Genomic DNA, 18514 nt, shown 5'->3' on the forward strand with positions numbered 1-18514 from the left:
GACTGACTGTTTATTTAGCCTCGGCCTTTTCAACCAGAGTAATTACAAATATTAAGCAGCGATTAGAAGATTATCAAAACAAGGATAGCGCCAAAGCAACGTTTGTCGGTTTTTCAGTAATGTTTTGAAGAATTTTGTTTGAGAACCCAAAGACTTTTGCAAGCTGATTCGATTAAATGTTCGAATTTATAGACTTATAGACTATAACCAATCCAAAGTAGCAGTGAACTTACGTAATCAAGATGTATAATGTATTGCCTATCGCAATTTGTAAAGTCATTTTGGATCAGACAATATTGTCATTCTCATTTTATCCAACCATAAAAGAGCTGAGAGATCTAACCCAAATTGAACAAAACCAAGGCATTCAAGAATACCTAGAAAACTTGACATCAACTGAGGCTACAGACTATTCGTTGTGGAAAGCAACAAAAAAGTTTAGGAGATCCCAGCAGCATAACCTACCTATTAAAACAAGCGAAAATAATTGGGCGAGAAGCAATAAAGAGAAGGCCGACATTTTCTCAAAACACTTAAAAAAAGTTTTTAAACCTTTCCAGTCTCAGCTACATAAAGATGACGAAAATAAAATCACTAGCTTTCTAGATTCGCCATTTCAAATGGATTTACCGTACGAGAAATTAACGGTCAAAAAAGTTAAACATACAATAATGAGAGAGATTAATATTAAAAAAGCTCCTGGTTATGACTTAATTACTGGCAAAATTTTAAAAGAACTATCAGAAAAGGTTATAAAACTATTAACATTTATATTTAATGCTATGCTACGAATTAATTACTTCCCTACTATCTGGAAAGTAGCTAAAATATTAATGATACTTAAACCAGGAAAAATACCAGAAGATGTGACCTCCTACCGACCTATAAGTTTATTACCGATAATCTCGAAAGTTTTCGAGAAATTATACATAAAAAAGCTAAACTATATAATAGAAAAAAGAACAATTATTCCAGAACATCAGTTTGGCTTTCGCAATAAGCATGAAACTATAGAACAAGTGCATAGACTTGTAAACAAAATAAACGCTGACCTAAATGCCAAAAGATATTGTTCGGCTGCTTTCCTAGACATATCTCAGGCTTTTGACAAAGTATGGCATACGGGCTTGCAGGCTAAACTAAAGAAACTTCTCCCTCATCCTCAGCTACTAAAATCGTATCTCACTGACAGACATTTTATTGTAAATCAAGGCGATGAACATACCGAATTAAATCCCATATATTCATGAGTTCCGCAAGGTAGTGTACTGGGTCCAGTACTGTATCTTCTGTATACGGCTGATCTGCCCACCACAAAAATAACTACTGTGGCAACATATGCATATTCATATGCATATGCAACATAATAAATTATCCAAGTTAAAAAGACATACATCATTTTAAAATAATTTTGAGAGTAAAAAAAAGAAAATAAAAAAATATGTAATCATATGTCAAAATATAAACAGTACAACAACAAACCAAAGTTATAGTTCTTGTAAATTATTCGTATACTTGAAAATTATAATATACATACCGGAATTCACAAATTAATATTAAATCTCACTTGAAACTCAGGTTCAAATTTACTGTTTTTTAAGTAAGTTTACTGTCTATTATCTTAAGCTTATAACTTATTTAACCTTTTATAAGCATATTTAATTTTAAAAGGTAAAAGTAAATATATAACAACATGTAAGGTAATAAATTTAATTAATTTGAATTGCTCAATAATATATCTTGCACAACACTAAAAATACCTTCATTGTTTTCTCATTCAATCTCTTCGATCTGCCAAAAAAAGAATGGAACAATTTATTCAATAAAAAAATGCTGTGTGTAGAATAAACATATAACCTATTCAAATGTTTTTAGTAATGCGTAATGGACATTTGTGACGTCGAATTATTGCAATGTTGCCCCATCAACTCTGAGTATTAGTTCAGTTTGGCTTTGACATACAAGGAAATTCTAATCTAAATAAAATAATTGAACAAAGATATTATCAAATATAATTTATTTTAACATTATAGTATATCAAATACATATATTATCGAAGGATTTAAAACTACAATTAAGAACACAGGTATAATAGTTTGTAGGTTAGATTTGTTTTGTTTTATTAATTTGTTACATTTAATTCTTTTCCGCACCATCAATGAGGTAGAATTTCTAGGCGCATTTTTTTACGTAGTGGTATCTCCCTGGAGGCCTAATCCACCTAATTAACAATTGTATATCCGATAAACGTATTTTACTTTCATTCGAGAGCATATTTACCTTTTTACGTTTATTTCTTGTTTCATTCGATGGTGTGTTTACTTGTCAAGTCATCTTGGTATCACTGTATATTTTATTTCTTCTGCTACTATCTGTGTAGATAATTCTTCATAAAATACCATATCTACAAAACAGTTAGTATTCATTCTCCCATCATACGTTCTAACCTAATGCTCATGTTTAATTTTGAACAATTCCAATCATATCTGTGCACAGAAATATTTCACGCCCTACAATACCATTTTCTACAGTTATATTCAATTAATTGAGTGCATACCTTTAGTTGTTTCCACTCTCATCACTCTGTCTCAAGAATTTCCAGCATTATCACATATCCTGAAAGTTTTCTTCAGTCACTTTCACTTTCCCACTGGTTGTCCAATTCAATCACTAAACTGTTAATTACTAATCTGTCTAAAATATGTTCAATATATCTGCAATTCCAACAAAACCTATTCGATTAGGTTATTTAAATGTAACCTTTTTCCATCAATTTTTATTGTCTTTACACTTTTCTTGTTACTGTCTTGCCAAGAGTGCCACAATGAACCATTTTGAAATATTCAAATAAGTTTCATCAAGATACACAAATTCAAATAGTTTATCTTCCTCGATCTTATTTTATGCTATTAAAAATTGAATTATTTTTCAGGTAATGTCTGGAAGTTCTATTAAACCTCTCCGAGGGTTATATTTACACTATTTAAAGCCTATGCCCTGTAAGACTATATGAAAGGATGTCTTATGTCACTCAAAAAGCTGAATGTCCCTAATTCTTTTATGTATACTATTCAGACAGATATAATTTTATTAAAATATGTTTATATCGATAAAAAAGTTTGTGTACTTACTGTTCTTATACATTTCATATATTTGGTGTCCAATAGAGCCAATATAAAGATGATCAAGAATCGTTACCCACTTTGTCTGTAGACGGGTTTCCTTGGGTGAATCTAATGTATTATTCTTCACTAATATTCTCAGTACCCACACTAATATTTAGCCCGGCAGCAACCCGCTAAAAACATTAAAGCCGCAATCAATTTGTGACCCTGAATATCTATTGTTTTCGGCATTTTCAAACAAAGTATTACGATATATTACGCTGTCATTAGGCTGTCAGACGTATAAAAAATTCTTAGACAATAGCATTTTTATTTGATTTTATTTGATAACATTTTTATTCAATTATTTTATTTAGATTAGAATTTTTTGGATGTCAAACTGAACTAAAACTGAACTAAAAAAATATCCATTACGCATTACTAAAAAAACTTTGAATAAACTGTATATACATTCATGGCTATATTTTTTTAACATTTCATATTGTCCATTTATCATGATTAACATAAAATCTTCTCTATCTAAAGTAGGATAGGTACAAAGAAACTAAGATTGTGGCTTATATAACATACTTACTGTGTTTTGGTCCTCATTTGTCCATGCTTCAATATTTGTAACGTCATTTTTATATTTTGTACCTGTGGAATTCAATTAGGCACTACTTAAATTAGGTCGTGTTTCATCCTATATACAACCCGTTTAAATTTAGCAGCTAGTTTGATTGCAATCATACTTTTATCTGATTTTAATAACTCTCACCTCACTCTTATGAATTCCTGATCGATTACGCTCAAATTTAAGAGTTGAAAAATATTTTACGAAAATAGAAACCGCTAACTTCTATAACTAACGAATGATGAATTTGGTATTGAATTGAATGAAATGTGTAAAATTAAAATAAAAATTGAATGGATACGCACCTGGATGGTATGTAATCAAATGTCTGTTCCGGTTAAAAGTGTTATTAACAGCTTTTTTGATAATATTCACAAATAGATGATTTATCCATTACTATCCACCACCAAACAGTACAAGAACAAATAATCTATAAACAATGAAATTCTTAATCTTACAAAACACAACTCCTACCAGTGCCAGCGCCAAATACAAAATGGCTATTGCAGTACGTTGGATTCTACGTCACTATTGCTTCTAAACGGCAACGTCGCAAAATCAGGCGGAAACTAACGAAGTTAACCGGTTGGGATTCTCCGGAAATAGCCACTGTTAACCGTTATAAACCGGCAAACATTGTTTTGGCGTTTCGCTGGTTTTGTTAATTTTCAAGTGGCTGCTTAATATTTGTGATTACTCTGGTTGAAAATTCCGATGTCAAATAAATGGTCAAATGGTAAATAACTTAGAACAGAATCAAGATTAAGGATGCCCGTCCTTACCAGTAAATTGCGTTAGAGAGGTAAGTCATGGAGAGAAAAAATGTTATACCAAGACAAGAGTTTGAGCTTATTAACAAGCATTCAACAATTGACAAGGTCCACAGAATAACAGATGTTATTGAAAAAGCCTACGAAAGTAAAAAAGCACAAGCACAAGCCTTCGGATAAGGTTTGACATGAAGACCTTGTTCATAAACTATAGAAAATGTTACCAAAACAACAACCGAACTCCAAAAATCCTACATTACAGCTTGAATGTTTAAAGTTAAATAAGAAGAGACTTACTCTAGAATACAAGAAGCTAAAGCAGGTGTACTACAAGGAAGTGTAATGGGGCCAATGCTTTATCTACTCTGCACTTGTGATATACCACAAATGTTATGTCTGCTGATGATACTGCGGTTATAGCTGTCGGAGACAATAATGAAGAAGCCACACGAAAATTACAACAGGCAAGTGACAATATAAATAATTGGATACAATTTCGGAAAATAAAACTTAACGAAAGTAAATCTGTAGATGTGCAGTTCATCTACAATGTACTAAAATTCAAGTAATACTATCATTCCAACAATGTTAAATATCTCGGAATGATTCTTGATGCAAAACTTCGAGGGAAGGAACACATAAAGAAGAAAAGAAAAGAACTGGAATTGAAATATAGGAAAATGTATTGGCTAATTGGAAGGAAATCACACAATATACTGCATAATTAATTACTATTATATAAGCAAATACTGAAACCCATATGGACATACGGAGTTCACTTATGGGGATGTTCTGCAAAGAGTAACAAAACAAAATACAAACTTTTCAGAACAAAATCCTGAGAAGTATTGTGGGCGCACCCAAATACTACAGGGCTAACTACCTACATCGAGACCTTCAGATACCCACAGTCAGTTAAGAAATCAACAGAATTGTAAGGGGGCATGAGGAAAGGATTCTCATGAGAATATTGAAGTATTGCAGCTTGTCGATACCAGCAGATCAGGACACATACTCAAAAGAATCAAACCATCTCACCTTGTGTAGTGTAGTGTAATGAGGTGCATTTAATACAAAATGCAGCAGTGACATGTATAAACATTATTTGACCACAGATTGGGATAGGGCCGATGGGTCCTCCTAGTTATATACCTAGATTTAAGTTATCATAAAGACAAATTGTAGGTTAGTCGGAAATGACTAGTAACAATGTAATATTTGCATAATAAAAAGAGAGGTAAGTATTGATACTATTAAATATTAACCTGCTGAGGTTCTTATTGGAAATAGTTTTGTTGCCGCTGTACTGGATATAGAAAAACTAAATTATTTTGAATTTACTGAAAAGAAACATACCTTGATGTTAGTTCCAATCAAGATTAATTTTATGAAATCCATGAAAACGTTGAGTAGTTTTTTAACATAAACAACTTGGGCTTGAACCATATCAAACGTATTGGCTTATCGGTCGCAAATTCAGTTTATAATTAGAGGTATACAAGGTATTACTATATGAATCAGTACTCAAGCCTCTTTGGTCATATGGATTCGAACTATAGGATACTGCTGCCAAGTCTAATATGGCCATTGTACAACTGTACCAAATCAAAGTGTTGCATGCCACTGTAGATGCTCCGTACTAAGTATCTAATGAAGTGATACAACGCGATATCCCTCTAGTGTTTTGTGTAATTCAAAATGTTAGTGTTGATTACTTTAAAAGAGTGTTAGAGCACCCCAATCTGTTCGCTAATCAGTTAAATACGTGAGGTAACGGTGAACTATCATCAGATCTCGTCATAGGACATATATAGACTTCAGAATGATATTTAGAATATGATCAATTAATGAAGATGATATTTTACACAGGTATTACTTAATGAATTGATTTTCTATATGTCATGTATAAATATAATCAAAAGAGTTTCTCATTGCCCTCTGGAAAGTAATAATTAAAATAAAAACATCTTCATTATTATATCGTTCATCTAATCTATTTATTATTGTAGATTAAGAGAGAGTGGGGGAATTGAAGTCATGTAAGAAAAAGTAAAAAAACAGTTACTAATATAGGTTGCAATAATGTATTTGTGAAGACACTATTCAGTCTTATAGTAATCTATCTTTCATTAATTACTATCAAACATCAAAAAAATTAATTAGTGGTAATTAGTTAAAATTATGTTATTTATAAATGAAACTTTCACTACCATTACCCTGTAAGGTGCCAATTAAATATTTAATTAATTTGAAGGGCTTCATTTACTTAAACAAATGTATATTGGTAAAGATACTTAAAATTTATATTTGGCTTCAGTCTACTTAACCAATATAGGTGGGATTTTTTGGGTCTATACATGAAGTCAGAAAAATTAATTCTTCAACAATTGTGTTAAAAAATACTTAATACAAAATAAAATCATGTAATTCTTAATAATTCTTAATAACTTTTTGGTAGGTTTTCTCCATTCTGACATATATCATACAATTTAAGCGTTTTATTATTATCTATTCCACAATTTTCACAATAACATTTTAAACATTATTATATAAACAAAATATATTTAATATACGGAAACGTCATTTTACGTAAATTAAAAGAGATAGATATAACTTTTACTGAAATATCAATTTTATTAATTATAGACCTTACCTCCGAAGTTTTTCTAAACAAAAACAATAATATTGTGGATAATATCGTATTCTTTAACAGAATTTACAGAAATATGCCATATGTCAACTGACAAATGGAAAATTTGTAGTAAAATGACAAACACTGCCAAATAGTTGTCATATTATTTTTTTGGGAATATCGAATATTTTTCTCGCCGGCATGTCTACTATAAATTATGTTAAATTTAGTATGCAACCCAAACTACTTTTCCAACCGCCCCTGTAAAAGCAAAAAACGCAATTCTTCGTAGCAGGTGTATTTTAAGTGGGGATTCCGTGTTTATTTTATGCACCATCCGTGTTTGTCAACTTTGGCCTTTGTAGTCTTTCATTTGACGCCCTGTGAGAGAAGTTCACTGTCGTAGATGCCCTCTAAACTCAACTAGTGTGTTATGTCTAAGTTTTTTTTTGTTTGTTCCTACCATATGTTTTAATATGCTATCTGAATGTTAGTTAATAGAATACACATTAATTATAAACATAAAATTTCAATTAATCTTCATAATAAAAAAGTTAAATATTTTATTTATCCTCAAAGGAGTACTAATATAATAAAATATCATAAAGACAACAATAAACAAAGTAAATAGTAATATTTTTATTCTACAAATAACACCAATATTTTATGTGGTCTATTGTATGTATAAATTAATAATATTAATAATTAATTAATCTATATTTCAAAAATATATTTTTAAAAGTTTAATATATCTACAAGCCGGCTAGTATAAAAAGAAGAAGAATCGAGAGTACACCAATAAAATTATAAAAATAAATACGGGCCCTAGTTATGAAAGAACATTTTAATTCCCCTCTTGAAAATACTCAAAACATTGAAGTTATAATAGGAGACTTGAAGAATAACCCAAAGTGTCCTCACGGTCCCACACTTTTATTTTCTCGACGAACTAAAAATGAAACAAGACAATTCTTTGCTTGCGCAGCTTGTCGTGATAGGAAAATGTGTAATTTTTTCTTATGGGCTGACGAAAAAGAAAATATATTAAAGAAGAAGGCTGCCTTATGGGAAAATGAATGCATAAAATACACAAAAGGTATAAATCACAGAAAGTTATTTCTAGCATTGAATAAAGTGAGTACTACAATTTGGAGTAACAGTTTTGATGTAATATTGTTTTTATAGATAAAAGGATTATATCCAAGCAAGAGAATTTTTTGTGATACATGTTGTATGTTAATCAGTGATGAAAGTGGACATACAAGTCATTTGCTGGTAAAAAATGTTAGTGATTATCAGCTAGAGCACCCATCAGAGATCCTTAAACCATTAGATAATCCAAAAAAGGAGGCACAATATTTATTTTCTAAACAATCCACTAAATCTATAGTACAGTTTTTTAAAGACTTAAAATACAAGTGCTTATTATTACTTTTTGGTTGTATTTCTTTATTCAAATGTCTGATTGTAGAAATGTTATTTGTATTGGGACACCAAGGATCCATGAATACATTAGCTCAGAATGTAAAGATATTACAAGTATATTACTCGACATAGATAGCCGTTTCCATACATTCTTTGGTCCCTTACAATTCTGTTGGTTTAATTCCTTCAATAACTACTTCTTCTTCAAAGAAGGCCAACAAGTGTTTAACGATTTTTTAAAATCCACAAAGTGAGTATTAAGTTCTATTATTGTCATTACTATTATTTGTAAATTCAAACATTTCTATTTCAGTGGTGAAAACACAGTTTTAATAACAGATCCCCCATTTGGAGGGAGAATAGAGCCACTGGTAAGAACATTTAAAACAATAAGTAAGAATTATGCAAATATAAATGGCAATCACAATGTATTGCCAGTATTTTGGATATTTCCATATTTTATGGAACCTCAATTACTGAATTATATGCCTGAATTACATATGCTAGATTATAAGGTTGAATATGACAACCATCCGTTATTTCAAAATGGACCAAAAGGGAGGAAACAAGGTTCTCCTGTCCGTATTTTCACCACAGTTGATGCCAAGTGAGTTCCTGTGCTTATTATATATTGTCATTGCGATACAATGTAATTACTTATATCTTAGGCTAATAAAATTACCAAGTAATTTATATAAACTCTGCAAATTTTGCTCTAAGTGGGTCTCCAAAGAAAACAAACACTGCAAAATATGTAAAGCATGTACTTCAAAAAATGGTGAGACCTATGTGCATTGTCTGGAATGCCAGAGATGTGTTAAACCAAACTGGAAACACTGTAATGCATGTAAAAGGTGTACTCAGCCTGATCATATTTGTATGAATATATCTTTCAATGGGGTAAGTTAGGGAAATAATCCAGTTTTAAAATTATTAATCTCACCTTTTTACAGAGTTGTTTTCAATGTAAAGAAATTGGCCACAGAAGAAATGATTGTCCACAATTAATGTCACAAAATCATAAAAAGAGGAAAAGAAACAATGCAGCATCAGGCACAAAGAAGAAAAAAATTGCTTAAAACATTATATTTTTCACAATAAATATTTTTAGACACTATTTTTTACTTTATATATATTTTTTACTTATTTCTCAATAATAATCTTATTATTATTTATCTACTCATAGTACCAGATAAAATTAAAAAGTAATTTAACACCTATGTTGAAAAATTTATCATTTTCCACCTATGACTATAAAATAATTATTTCATATTTTTTCTTCAAATAAATTCAAATATCCACCTCTTCTTTTATCTCTTGGCATTTACCACACCGTCTGACAACTGTTTACTAATATGACGTGTCGGTTTAATAGACGTTTTAAAATACTTAACCCATAAATATAAAAACATAATTTTAGTTAAATAAAATGGAATATTTTAAGAATAGCTTAAAGTCTGTTTTGGGTGCCCCACCACCTGGTACTCAAATGACTGGTGCCGAAACGGTAATTGCTCTTGTAAAGTTTTCCATTCATTTTCTAGTTTTAAACATCTGCTCCTGAGTTACTTTTCAACTAAAAGATCTAATTTTTTTCTAAAACCTGCTATTATTTTAAGGTTGAAACGTTATTAGCTCGTGTTAGTACTAGTACACTTTTAGAAGACAGAAGAGATGCTTGTAGGGCCATCAAAGCTTTATCAAAACAGTATCGTTTGGAGGTTGGGGCTCAGGGTATGGACATTTTAAGACAAGTTTTAGAACTAGATCGTAATGATCCTGAAATCATAGGGTATTTAATGTGTAAAGAGTTATTATTTTCATAGATAATGTTTATGTTTACAGATATTGCTTAGATGCTTTATGCAATGTAACATCCAAAAATATACTCAAGGATGAATGTGAGAATAATGCAAATGTTGGCGAGCAATTCTCTGAAATGTTTCTGAAAAATCCTGAAAATGTTTCATTGGTTCTTAGTTTTTTAGAAGAATATGATTTTAGGTGGGTTCAAACTTCACTAAAATGAATGTGATTTAGAATGTGATAACATTTTTTGTAGGGTAAGATGGCCAGCCGTAAAACTTTTAACTTCTTTAACAAATAGCAGACCAAAGGATATACAAGATTTAATTTTAGTTAGCCCAATGGGTGTTTCAAAATTAATGGATTTATTAAGTGAAAACAGAGAAGTAATTAGAAATGATGCTGTATTGCTTCTGATTAGTTTGACAAAGTCCAATGCCAACATACAAAAAATTGTGGCATTTGAAAATGCTTTTGATAAATTATTGAATATTATTAGCGAAGAGGTATGCAACATTTTTGTCATTAATATGTAATATTACAGGTATTTATTTCATAGGAGTACACCAATGGTGATATTGTGGTAGAAGATTGCTTGCTATTAATGTTGAATCTCCTCAAAAATAATACAAGTAACATAAATTTTTTTAAAGAAGGTTCATATATTCAAAAGTTAGCTCCAATGTTTATATTACCAGATAATTTGGAGGAGGTAAGATGCTACTTCTGGTGCATTATGACAATAAGTTTTATACATTTTTAGGTTGGATGGAGTCCCCAAAAAATATCCAATTTTCATTGTGTTTTACAAGTTGTTAGGACTTTAGTTTCACCAAACAATCCAGCACAAATAGTCACTAGTTGTCAGAAAACTTTGAGGAATGCCAATTTGTTGGAATCATTTTGTAACATTTTAATGGCTAGTGGTGTACCAGCTGACATTCTTACTGAAATAATTAATACTGTTGGTGAAGTGATCAGAGGTAATTTAACAAATCAAGAATATTTTGCCAATGTGCTGGCACCATCTAACCCTCCTAGACCAGCATTGGTTGTGTTGATAATGTCTATGGTTAATGAAAAACAACCATTTACTTTAAGGTAAGAAAATACATTGTTTGTGGTGTTTGTTTATTATGTTTTTTATAGATGTGCTGTGTTGTATTGTTTTGAATGCTTCTTATATAAAAATGAGATTGGTCAGGAATTGGTGGTGCAGACTCTTCTTCCAAGTTCAACAGGAAATACTACCGTTACTACTGGTAATAATGAATGTCTATAATAATAAATGATTAGTGATTGGTTTCCTTTTGATTTAGGTCAATTATTATGTAGCGGTTTATTTAGCAATGATTCATTAAGCAACTGGTTCTGTGCTGTTGCTTTATCTCACTGTCTCATTGAGAATCCATCTCAAAAAGAGCAACTGCTTAGAGTACTTCTAGCAACCAATTTGGGAGCACAACCAGTCACTTTATTAAATCAATGTGGGGTATTTCTACAACACACCAGTAAACTACAAGCAAAACTAGGTTAGTGCCTTTTAATAACAATACTTTCCTATAATGAAATTTAACATGGTTTAGGTATTTTGATGCTTATTTCTATGTGGATGGCACACTGTCCTGCTGCTGTAAAAATATTCTTGAACGTCCCTGGTGCAATGGCATTCCTGACTGCACAAACATCTGCAAGTGAATTTGATAACAATGAAGAACTATTGCAAGGTATACTGTATTATTTAGAATGTAGTAATTTTTAAAAATATCCTTGTAGGTCTATGTGCTTTTATCATGGGTCTCTGTGTGTTATTTAATGATAACTCTGTACAGAATTATTCAAAGGAAAACCTTGCCCAGCTTATTGAAAAACGTGTGGGATTAGAAACTTACTGCAAAAAATTAAGTGAGGTATCAAGACATGAGGTTTATGCTAGAGCAGCAAAACAACCACAAATCAAAGCCAAACATTCAAATGAACTCTTACTAGGTGAGGGTGTAGTGCATCTTTTATTAACTTGAAACTAATTTAAAGGTGTTCGTTTATTTTAGAGTTCGAATTTTGCAAACTGTTCAAAGTCATGGAGTGCTTGATAATTCAAGCTCTGGGAGTTCAGAGAGATTTATCCAATGGAATATCGGAATTGAGCCTGAGTGAACACGAGAATGCTTTGCTGCTACAGTATAAAGACTTGATTAGAGATCAAGACAAGAAGTTGCAGGACTTGCAGAAGAAATATAATCACTTACAAAAAGAGTTTAATGAATTAAAGGTAAGATATTGATTAATATTTTTCTTAGACAAAGTTCAATATAATCATTATTTATTTTTGTATCTGTTTTACTTTATGGCAAGATGTTTTGCTAACATATTAACTTCAATCATTTTAAATTTAACCCCAAGATAATAAAAGTGTTTTAAAACATTGTCATTCCATTACATATTTATTACTAACTGTACTAGTGAGAAAAAACTCAAACATGTAGAAACTCAATGGTACTTCAAACAATTCAATTATAATTAACTGTAGAAACACAAAATATTTATGACATATATTTTTAACATGTTTAGTAACAATCTAGGAGACTAGACAATTACGAGGGGTGGTTCAAATATGATCGAGACAAATACTCTGACACGTTTATTTACTATTGAAAAAATTTAAAAAATCTACGGTTTTTCTAGGTATTTCCCCTCACTAGTTTTGCCCATCTTTCCGGAAGTTTTTTGATGCCGGTATTGAAGTATTCCTTGGGCAACTCGGACAGCCAAGTGCGCACGTACTCCTCTACCTCGTCGTCGGTGTTGAATATTTGACCTCCGAGGTCTTTTTTCAGTGGTCCAAACATGTAGTAGTCGCAGGGTGATAAATCCGGACCGAAGGGGGGGGGGGGTTCTAGTACCTCCCAGCCTAATTCTGATATTGTATCGAGCGTGAGACGCGCTTTATGGAGTATGGAAAGGTGCGCTGGAAATCGACGTACAGCACGCCCCGTTGATTCCAGAACACCATACACAGAACCTTACCGGCGGACTTGTCTTCGCTTTGATCGGCGCCCCTTCCTCCTTCCTCCACTCGTTAGACGACATCTTGCTTTCTGGAGTGTAATAGTGTACCCATGTCTCCACTGTAGTGAAGATTCGCGATAAAAAGTAACTCCCCCCTCCTTCTGCCTCATATCGCGTCAGCAAGCGGCGACAAACTTTCAACCGCGTAAATTTTTGCTCTAATTCAACAGTTTAGGAACCTATCGCGCCGTTATTTTGGGATACTGAAGGTGTTCGTGGATGATAGACTCTACACTACCAATACTGATGCCGAGTTCAGTCGAAATGTCTCGAACATTCATCCAACGGTCCTCCAAAATTAGTTGTTCTACGCGGCGAATGTTGTCTGGTGTGATGCTGGTTCGCGGTCGACGATCATGCGGCTCATTCCTGACCGAACTGATTTTGCAAACGCAGAAAAATTTCCGTCTTTTTAACACCTTCTCGCCTTCTTTTTTAAAGAATGATAATACGTTGAATAGCACTACGGCGTTCAAGATCGTAGCATATATTTTTTTGGCCTGGAACCGGGAAGAGGAATCCTGTTACTGATACCTGGTCGGGAAGACCCGCCGGAATACACGAATTGGACTGGTTATGTGGAGACTGCCTCTGGGCTACCTACTCAATCCCACCCTATCAGCTGATCCAATGACCCTAACAGATACTTCTTACTGTTAGTAAGGAGGGTGCTTGTAACTGGTAACACCGTTAAGAGGCAAAATGGCCAGGCACGGACGTGGCGTCGTTATCACACCACGCAGCTTGCAGTACATGAGTTAATCGTTCGCCGGAGAAGGTCGAGCAAATTTGAAGTTAGGGCACAACGGGGAAGTGTCGGCTGTGGTAGAATAAGGCCACGAAGAGCCGAATGTGTTATTGGCCTAAAATATCGACCAGCTTGGTAATACATCTATTGTCCGAGAGACGAAGAGTGGAGAAATATCTCGAGTACATCTCGGATATAAAATCGTGAACTTGGGGGACTTCTGTTTCTCTATGAATTTGATTGACGAAAACTATGTCACACTGTTCGTAAGGGATCCAACTATCACATACTCAAGCCACGACCTTCAAAACATACATGCGCGCCATCTACAGCGTTTGTTTCCATCATATTTGAACCACTCTCGTATTATAAATCGTGATAACAATTCCCATGACATCAGAGGCCGAAAGGTGTTTCTCAATACTAAAACGCATCAAAACGTTTGTCAGAAATTCAATGGCCGAAACTCGTTTATGTTTTTTCCATGCTATCAATTAAAAGTAATTCATCTACGAAATTTTTGTTTTTTTTTTGCAAAAATTGTAGAACATCTTAAAACTTTGGACTAACACTGGATTAACGTTTTGTTTCATAATAAATTATTGAGGTAAAACACCGCTGAAAAAAATTTAAAAAGTATATATGTTCATCATTTATTATTTTGTAAAACATTAAAAATTAATTTTGACATCTTCATATTTAATGGTTTTATTTGTAGGCCCAAATGGAAGAACTGCAACAGACCAATACCCAACTGGTCGATCAAAATACTTTATTGAAAGCACAACTTTCCGCTGGAACAACACAAGTTACGAACATAATTCACGAGATTCAAGCTCCAGCGCCGCCACCCACAGTAGACGTAACAATGTCTCTAATTTTAATTGATTATCATCACTGAGTAATACTATTTTTAGTCCCAACCGGTGTTCATCCACGGTAACAATGACGCCCTCTTGGAGAGAATCAAGAAACTGGAAGCTGATAACGAACGTCTCGAAAAAGTCGAAGAAGAGTTGGCCGAGAAAACATCGGAAATAGAAAGGTAATTAGTTTATCATCAAACCAAAGTCCTCACAAGTATTACATCGATTGTATTTTAGTTATCAAAGAGATCAAGATGATTTGTTACAACTGTTAACTTTCCAAGACACAAAGTTAAATAAGTTCAAAGAAAGACTACGACAACTTGGCGCTTTGCCACACAGCGACGAGAGTTCGTCGGATGTTTCCGATAATGAAAAAGACAAGGAGAGTGGACCTTCATTGCTATGATAAAAATAAAGCGAATTAAGTTAAGCACACTGTAATCTACTAAGCTTTTTATTATAAAAAAGATCATTCCTTTGCTGATGTGTCATTAGATGTTATGTACCATATAGTTAATAATAAACAATATTTATTATCTATTGACGTCTTGTTTTGTTATGAGAAATCCTGGTGTGCCTTGTTTGAAATGACTGATGAAGCTGCGACATTGGATTTTAAAAGCTAAAAAACAAAATTTCTTAAACAATTTAATTAAAATAGAAAAACAACGTATTACCACATTTCTAGGAAGTCTTGAAAAAGTTAGCATAAATAAATTTATTTAACAAATATTGCCTTTCGGTGTTTCCACAACCGTGATTTTCTAGAAATAAAATAGAATTTTTTAATAAAAAAAACTTACTTCGTTGTAATATGTTTGGTTGCATAACTTATCTCATTTAATTTTTGTGGTAAACTATATAGAATAACTAGCGATCCGAACCGGCTTCGCACGGGTGCAATGCTGATACTAAATTAAATACACTACCGAAAAAATATGAACGTTGTATATAAAAACATAGCGGCCCGCTCCGACTTTGCACGGGCATAAAATATATATGCCTATGTCACTCAATGAAAACATGATTAAAATCGATCCAGTATTTTTGGTTCATTCATTACTGCCCTTGGCCTGCACGCATTAAATTTGGAGTAAAACAATTCCTCTTCCCCTATACTTACTATGAAGATTTCCTGCTATCTTTGGAATATCTAAATTCATACAATTTTTATTACATGTTAGAACCGATTGTGTAGAATCGATTTGGTGAAGGTGTTTGGGCAATTAAAACACTGGATTCAACTGTCTCTCTCTATTTATTTCGACAAACATTTCGGTCAAAGCCCCAACACCGAATGAATCAAGATGGCGGGATCTTCATCCTGCCCGGATGGCATTAGTGCGAGCATGCGCCGTAGCGTTTATTATAATTTACAGGAAACTACTTTAATATCAAGTATGTCATATATACACCGACAGAGGGCGTTAGATGTAGGCGCATCCACCCAATTATTTATATATCCAACACTCGGCCATCCTGACTTCGCAGCGTCCTCGCAAGGCTTCACTCCAGCTGCTCTTGAACACTGTAGTTGGTGGCTTTGGTCTTTCTATAATGGAAACATAGTCTTTACTACATGATCTATTAAAATGTCTTACCTGGATGATTTTTTTTCTTCATTGCTTCATTTTATAGCTTCCATGCAGTTTGTTTTATAACTTCTGTGAAGTCAATTTTATACTTTTTGGCTGAACTGCAGATGCCTTCGGTGAGGTTCAACTGCTAGACTCCATTTTAACTTCTCTGAATGGCCTGGTGCATTATGTGCTTCTTCTGCTACTTTCTAACGAACCTTATAATTTTTGCGTTTGATATTTAGAATTTTTCATCCAATAATAGTCTAAACTATTTATTTGAAATAATTACTTTGCCAATTTACACACTGTTTAATAACTTTGCACCTTTATATTCTCAAGTTCTACATTGATCCCCAAAATTTCTTGCTTCGTTTTTTTGTTTTCCAACTAAATTTATTTTAATTGCATTTACTGCAATATTTTATAACATTTTGAAACTTTATAACCAATGAAACTATCCAACAACTACAATATTATCCTTTTTCAATGTTCACCTCAACTGAACAATCAAATTTATGTTTGCTGTATACTTATTATTTACTTTACCCAACTATAGACTGTTTATACTTATTGTTGTTCTGCAAACCTTTGTTGTATTTTCTTTCACACTATTCTTACCCATGTATTTCATTACTTGATTTCTATTTTGATCATTTATTGCCTTTTAACTAAATTGTATATATCCGCCTATTTACTGGTCTGATTTCATATGACTATTGTTCTTCATCACTATGTTCTTAATAGATTTATTTTATATTCCATGTATTCATTAAAACACATACATTCTTGTATTTGCGTTTAAAAGTTAATGTATTCTCTGATTAGTTGCTGCCTTTTAACAAAAGTTTTGTAAGTTATTGTTATGTTGCCTTTATTTTAATCATAAATGTTACAGAATCATATTGAATGTATGTATCCACTACAAGTTTTAAATTTACAATTCCAAAATTTTAACGTATTTCCCTAGTGTAAGCGTTTATCTATGATTATATCCATGTCTAGAGAATTATTGACGAAAGTAGGTGATTTCTTGAATAGCAAAGTTGTTAATTCAGGTTAAAATCATGCATCAGATCTTTCAAAGTTACAACCTCTAAATTGATAATAATCTCAAGCCATATCTAAATACAAAATTCATGCAACTACAATTGGCACATTCATTAGATTTAAGAAGGTTGTTCTGTTATATTTTTTTTATGTTAATTATAATATTCCATTCCAGGAAATCGCCAAAATTAAAAGAATTTGGATTAGCTTACATTAGATGAATTCAAGTTATAAAACTTTTTGTTTTGTTTAATTCTCAATTATTTAACTTATTTAATTAATTTATAGATAATTTGACAAATGAAATGTAGGTATATTGCTTTAAAGAAAATATTTTATTTTAATCATTTGCTATTTTATATATTTGTAACAAAATATAAACTATACCATTGCTGTATTTTCAATATCAATAGTCCCATTCAAGATTATTATTAAATTAGACTATCATTTTATTCCCAAAATATTTAAAATTTTCTGAACTAAACTATCTATTTGAAGCCTTTATTTGTATCCATTTATTCAAACACATTGATATGATCTGTTGTCAACCCTAATTCTGAATTAAAATTAATCAACTTCAAAATTTTGTCAAGAATGTTATTGTGTTAATGTGTCAGTACAATGTCTGAAAATTTTATAATCTTGCACTTTATAACATTTCTTTCGTCTGAAGGTTAAAAATCTGTTCTTTAAACGTTCATTTTAAAATTTTCAGAATGTATTATACTAATTAAAATGTATTGAAATTACCCAAAAATTCCTAGTGTTTATAGGAAATATTATCATTATGCTACAATTGAGCTTCTATTAATTAAATTTAAACAAAATGA

General features: G+C 32.0%; 2 protein-coding genes across 2 annotated transcripts; both read left to right on the forward strand.

The window, feature by feature from the left end:
• The first annotated feature begins 7910 nt into the window (after window positions 1-7910).
• Window positions 7911-9682, forward strand: LOC143194699 (rRNA N(6)-adenosine-methyltransferase ZCCHC4). The gene is made up of 6 exons (XM_076401356.1): window positions 7911-8274; window positions 8326-8558; window positions 8612-8815; window positions 8879-9172; window positions 9234-9465; window positions 9519-9682. The coding sequence occupies exons 1-6, from the start codon at window positions 7972-7974 to the stop codon at window positions 9642-9644; spliced, it is 1392 nt and encodes a 463-aa protein (XP_076257471.1). The 5' UTR covers window positions 7911-7971; the 3' UTR covers window positions 9645-9682.
• A 230-nt stretch (window positions 9683-9912) lies between these two features.
• Window positions 9913-15597, forward strand: p115 (General vesicular transport factor p115). Its single transcript, XM_076401363.1, has 14 exons — window positions 9913-10072; window positions 10185-10357; window positions 10411-10569; window positions 10628-10877; window positions 10931-11083; window positions 11135-11472; window positions 11521-11633; window positions 11691-11903; window positions 11958-12098; window positions 12148-12360; window positions 12423-12643; window positions 14907-15050; window positions 15106-15233; window positions 15292-15597. Exons 1-14 carry the CDS (start codon window positions 9995-9997, stop codon window positions 15461-15463), a joined length of 2496 nt encoding a protein of 831 aa, XP_076257478.1. The 5' UTR covers window positions 9913-9994; the 3' UTR covers window positions 15464-15597.
• Window positions 15598-18514: the final 2917 nt, after the last annotated feature.

The sequence above is a fragment of the Rhynchophorus ferrugineus genome, unplaced genomic scaffold (assembly GCF_030347505.1).
Source record: "Rhynchophorus ferrugineus isolate W39M unplaced genomic scaffold, kcgeb_rfMv2 rfM1, whole genome shotgun sequence".
NCBI classification, from domain to species: Eukaryota; Metazoa; Arthropoda; class Insecta; order Coleoptera; family Curculionidae; genus Rhynchophorus; species Rhynchophorus ferrugineus.